The sequence below is a fragment of the Pollachius pollachius genome (genome assembly GCF_949987615.1).
Source record: "Pollachius pollachius genome assembly, chromosome: 12".
NCBI lineage: Eukaryota > Metazoa > Chordata > Actinopteri > Gadiformes > Gadidae > Pollachius > Pollachius pollachius.
Genome location: NC_136945.1, coordinates 1,939,915 through 1,945,321, shown reverse-complemented (window position 1 = coordinate 1,945,321; position 5,407 = coordinate 1,939,915). Strand labels below are relative to the sequence as shown.

The 5,407-nt window shown below is 45.4% G+C and overlaps 1 protein-coding gene across 1 annotated transcript; it reads left to right on the top strand.

The window, feature by feature from the left end:
* Positions 1-221: 221 nt before the first annotated feature.
* Positions 222-3,288, top strand: fezf2 (FEZ family zinc finger 2; the record flags this gene model as incomplete). Its single annotated transcript, XM_079747835.1, has 4 exons — positions 222-1,037; positions 1,463-1,597; positions 2,000-2,132; positions 2,975-3,288. 4 exons carry the CDS (start codon positions 222-224, stop codon positions 3,286-3,288), a joined length of 1,398 nt encoding a protein of 465 aa, XP_079603961.1.
* Positions 3,289-5,407: the final 2,119 nt, after the last annotated feature.

The following is a 5,407-nucleotide window of genomic DNA, read 5'->3' as shown; positions in this document are numbered from 1 at the left end:
ACGACCTCTACTGTCTTGTTAATGCTCTGTGTTCTACTTAATGAGCAGTAATCTATGGCCCCTGGATGCTATTGTCAGAAGGATTTCATTTGGGATGCAAATGAGGACGCTGTGAAGCAAGGTGCTTAATAAAGTGATGTTCTTGTCTCCTCTGGCAGCTCAGGGAAGCACAGTTCGCCTGGCTGCTCGGCTGCTCGCTGCTCCACCAGTCCCTCCTCACGATGACAACTTTCCCCCTGGACTCCGTCCTGTCCTTCCCGCGCCTGGACGGCGGAAGGAACGGCCCATCCGCGGCCCCTAAGACACTGGCTTTCTCTATCGACCGGATCATGTCCAAGAGTTCGGGGCCCCGGGGGCCCTCGGACCACTGGACCGGAGGAGCGGATCTATCAGACGGCAGGAAGCTGCTGGGTGTGTGCTCGCCGGTGCCCTGCATGATCCCGCTGCACCCATTCAGCTACGACCTCCAGGCCAAGGCGCTGCTTAACTACTCCGAGTTCTGGAAGGCTAACTTCAGGGGAGCGTTGTGCGGTTCCTCCAGCGCGTCGTGCAAAGCAAACTGCGGGATGTGTAGCAAGGTGGAGCCGGGGCTGAAGCACCCTCTTTTGACGGGCTGCAGCAGGGTGATAAAGCCCCAGGTCATCCACCAGGCCATGGCCATGCCGGCCGGAGGCTCGCTGTACTATCTCAACTACCTGGAAGCCGCGGGTTACCCGCCGGCGGAGCTGCTGACGGGCCAGCTCTTCTCCTCGGCCTTGGCCGGCTCCCAGGCCCAGGCCTCCTCGCTATCCCAGCACCACAAACTCTTACTGCTGGAGAGCGCAAAGCTGGCGGCCGGGGGCTCGGCGGACAAGTTCCCCTCGCCTCAGTACCCGCACAAGGAGCATTTACCCGGTCAGCTGGACCAGATCGTGAAGGAGAACCACAGCCTGAACTCGGAGAAGAGTGGCGCAAAAGCGCACAGCAAGCCGGGCCACCACGGCGCCACGGCGGCGGACGGGAAGCCCAAGAACTTCACCTGCGAGGTCTGCGGGAAGGTGCGTTGTGGAGTAATTCATTAATGCGCGAAAATACGACGGTTATCCGTCAACATTGTTCAACAATCTTTACATTTTAAGTTTTGTTTCCTCAACCGCCACATCGCAGCAACAATACAAGATAAAGTAAATGAGATAGTAAAAATAAGTAAAAATAAATAGCTGAAGTGGTAGTAGTACCAGCCACAGATATATCCCGGCATAAATCTCGGCATAAATATACACAGATAAATTATATCGCTATCAATTATAAATAATGCTGAAAATAGCAGGCGAGTATTCAAAAGGTTTAAAGAGGTTTTAATTTAATGTCGATCATTTTATTGGTGGATCAAAGAAATAAACACGAGTTTAATGAAAGTGTATTTTGTATTGATGAGACCCGATGAGATAACTAACGAGTGTTTGCGGTCCGCGTGTCGCAGGTGTTCAACGCGCACTACAACCTGACGCGGCACATGCCCGTGCACACGGGCGCGCGGCCCTTCGTCTGCAAGGTATGCGGGAAAGGCTTCCGCCAGGCGAGCACGCTGTGCCGGCACAAGATCATCCACACGCAGGTGAGACGCGTCATCATAATAAATAATAGATAAACAATTAAATATATATATATATATATATATATATATATATATATATATATATATATATATATATATATAATATATATATATATATATATACATATTAGGAGGATCGTAAATAGGCTATAAGGCTATACAGCTAAGGTGTGTATAAACATTGTAAATCGACTCTGAGTAGTGTATAAACATTGTAAATGGACTATATACATACACATAAATGTACTATGGTAAATGCAGGCTATAAACATTTTATATATATATATATATATATATATATATTAATATAATATGTCCAATATGCAGATTGTTGATCGGTTTGAGGAGCAGTGGGAGGTCGTCTCGTGACGTGATGTTTTTCTGTTTATTCCCGCGCGTCAGGAGAAGCCGCATAAGTGCGCGCAGTGCGGGAAGGCGTTCAACCGCAGCTCCACGCTCAACACGCACATCCGCATCCACGCGGGCTACAAGCCCTTCGTCTGCGAGTTCTGCGGGAAAGGTTTCCACCAGAAAGGTACGGGACATCACCGCTATTAACACTCCATTTACACTTATTTCACCTTATAATTAAAAAAAATATGTTGCCTTGAATTTTAATTAACCGGAGTATTTTGAGTGAGTATATTTTACAAGTAACTTTAGTTTATAACTATAATTGTAATATATAAGTGATTTATAAATTATTTTTTAACACTAAAGTAATGTATGCTAATATGGACCGTTTGGTACATTTTACTCTTAACAAATATTCAAAATATAAAACATGTAGGCCTATTTGTATAAAATATTAAAGGTCACATTCGACTTCAGTTCTGTCCGATGTTAAAAGATGAACTACAGAAAAAACATTAGAAGGATTGTAAATAGGTCAATGTAAATAAGGTGTGCAGTCTATAAACATTGTGAATTAACTATAAGGTGTGCAGGCTATTAATATTGTGAATTGACTATAAGGTGTGTCTAAACATTGTGAATGCACTGCAGGCTAAACAGTAACCATGCACATAAGAAGGAGCATTAATGTCCCCTAATGGGCCCGCTGGTTCCAGCCCGTGTAAAGAGGACATGTCTCTTCCACTGAGTGAGCCTTCCTCGACATGGAGGGTTTGTTGTGGGTCAGCTGGCAGACCTCCGCTCAGTTCTGCTCTCCTTTGGTTGCGTTTGACTATAATGAAGTTTGACAGCTTCTTGACTCCGACGTCTAAGCGGTGATTATTAGGAGAGTCATGAACTCCTGCCCGGCGCGGCGAGGGGAGTTGCGTTTGCACTTCAATTTCTTATTGATGCTCATTTAGTTATTTTCTTCACTTGTTCCCTTTCTCCCTTATTCACTTGCTCCCTTGTTTTCTCTCCTAGGAAACTACAAGAACCACAAGCTGACGCACAGCGGGGAGAAGCAGTACAAATGCTCCATCTGTAACAAGGCCTTCCACCAGATCTACAACCTCACCTTCCACATGCATACGCACAACGACAAGAAGCCCTTCACCTGCGCGACGTGCGGGAAGGGCTTCTGCAGGAACTTTGACCTGAAGAAACACATCCGGAAGTTGCACGATAACAACAACAACAACAACAGCAACAACAACAACAACAACAACAACCACAACAATCACAACCAGCCATGTGGGTCTGCCGCGGCGGCCTCCTCCAGAGAGATCCCCCGCTGAGTACAGGGCCCATGCGTCCATAAGCCACCTCTTTATAATATATATATATATATATATATATATATATATATATATATATATATATATATATATATATATATATATATATATATATATATATATATGTATCATGTACATGGTCATCCAAACGCTGCTAAACCCCTTGCTCCAACAGATTACACGTCCGATTGCCTTTAAACAACGTTACTTTTTCCTGTTGTGTTCAGTAAATTAAAGCAATCTCCTTTTAGGATGTGTATAAAAATGAATTGTAATTAATAGGTTATTGAAATAAAATGTTATTTAAACTTTGGGGGCACATTTTCACCTACGTCACTTAAAGGAAAATGTGAAGTATAAGTTATAATGTATTGTATAAAAAAACGTTGAAATGAACTTGTTTCCATTTTTGAACGCATTTGAAAATAAACTTGAACACCCAGACTGGTGGAGAGTGGTCCACTTCTTCACGCGTAGAAGGATTCAGGGAGACCTTTTGGAAAGGTGTACGCCCCTTACAGAATTACAGAGGTAATTTAATTGTTTGCTTTCTTCCGTGGGGCTTTAGGCCTGTGATGACATCTGAAATACGTTTGGATGTCTGGGTACCAAACCCTGATGAACCGTCAAGTAGCTCTCCTGTTATCCACGTGGACATGTGGCACTGAATTAACAACCTTTTTGCGCAGCAGCAGACGGAACGCAGTATGTCTGCTGCTGTATGTTAAAGCCCACCCTTATTCCTAAGCATTTATTGACAGACACGAATTTCCTAATGCGACAGTACACTTGACTTCTGTGTAATGGCATAAATGATGGACGATGGCGGAGACCCTCTTGAACGCGAATTACAATAATAAGCTAATGGCCCCGGAGCGGAGGGGGAGTCGGTGCGCATCAAGTCGTGTTCATCAGAGGAGGGATAATGGACCACTTGGGCCGCAGCTCCTCATCTGGCGTCCTAATCAACGAGGAGCCATTCCACGCACGACTCCTGGAACAATATTATCCTTGCGCACTAACGCACATTCTGATGAGAGACAGACGCGTGCTCCCAAATGGCGCTCTTTCTATTACCAGCCAATTAGTGATTAGAATGAGAGCCAAGCCGAGCTACACCTCACACTCCTAATAACAACAGTTACAGGCCTGCTGGCCGGGCTGATCACACGACGAGGGGAAGATGAAATATACGTTCTCCAGTTCTGGCAAGTTGGACTTCACGAGTGTGTTGATGATTTACAGGCGGTAGACTCTGGACCTCGATTCATACCAGTGTCTCTAGTTTTGGTGGATGAGGTTTGGTGCTTTAATCAAATTGAATAATCAGGGGTGAACGACCTCTCAATAAACATTCTCTGGCAACCCAAATAATGGAGCTCTGCATAAAAACGCATTTATTCAGACTTTTCACTTCTGCTTGTTGTGTGCACAAAATTGTTTTTTGCAAAGCAAGAAAACCATTACATTTCCACCGGATTTTAGCAGCATTCACACACACACACACACACACACACACACACACACACACACACACACACACACACACACACACACCGTCTTTCTTAGATATCAGAAAGGACGTTGGGACAGCAGGGACCTCCTTTTCAGAAGATGAATTTCTTGGACAAAAAAGGAACTGCAGTTGATGGAGGCTTTGAGGGCTGGAGTGTCGTTGATCAAGCCAAAGACCAGCATGTTGGGCTGGTAAACAAGCTAAAGGCAGCGAGGATGCCCTTTTCTGTGCACCTCTCTGCCTCTCAGACATCTGAGCCACAGATCGCTGTGCAGAAACCCGCTGATTGACCACGGAGCTCATTAACGCCGCTCCCACGTGACCCGGCCGGGAGATTACAGCGACCGGAGCGCAGTAATCAACTGTCAACAATCGAGTACATCTTGGCGCGCAGGATCACCCGAGAACGAGGCATTTACGGCCACAAAGGACCGAGTTGAGACAGGAAGAAAAGAAGAGGCCGACTTTTGTGTGGCCCATTCAATTGATTATAAATGGAAGATTAGCGGTAGCTTCGGCGTTTCACAAGTGCCAGGCAGGGGGAGAACGGAACCAATTAAGTCTACCAAATGTTAACTACATCAGATTCACCCAGTTTAGCCC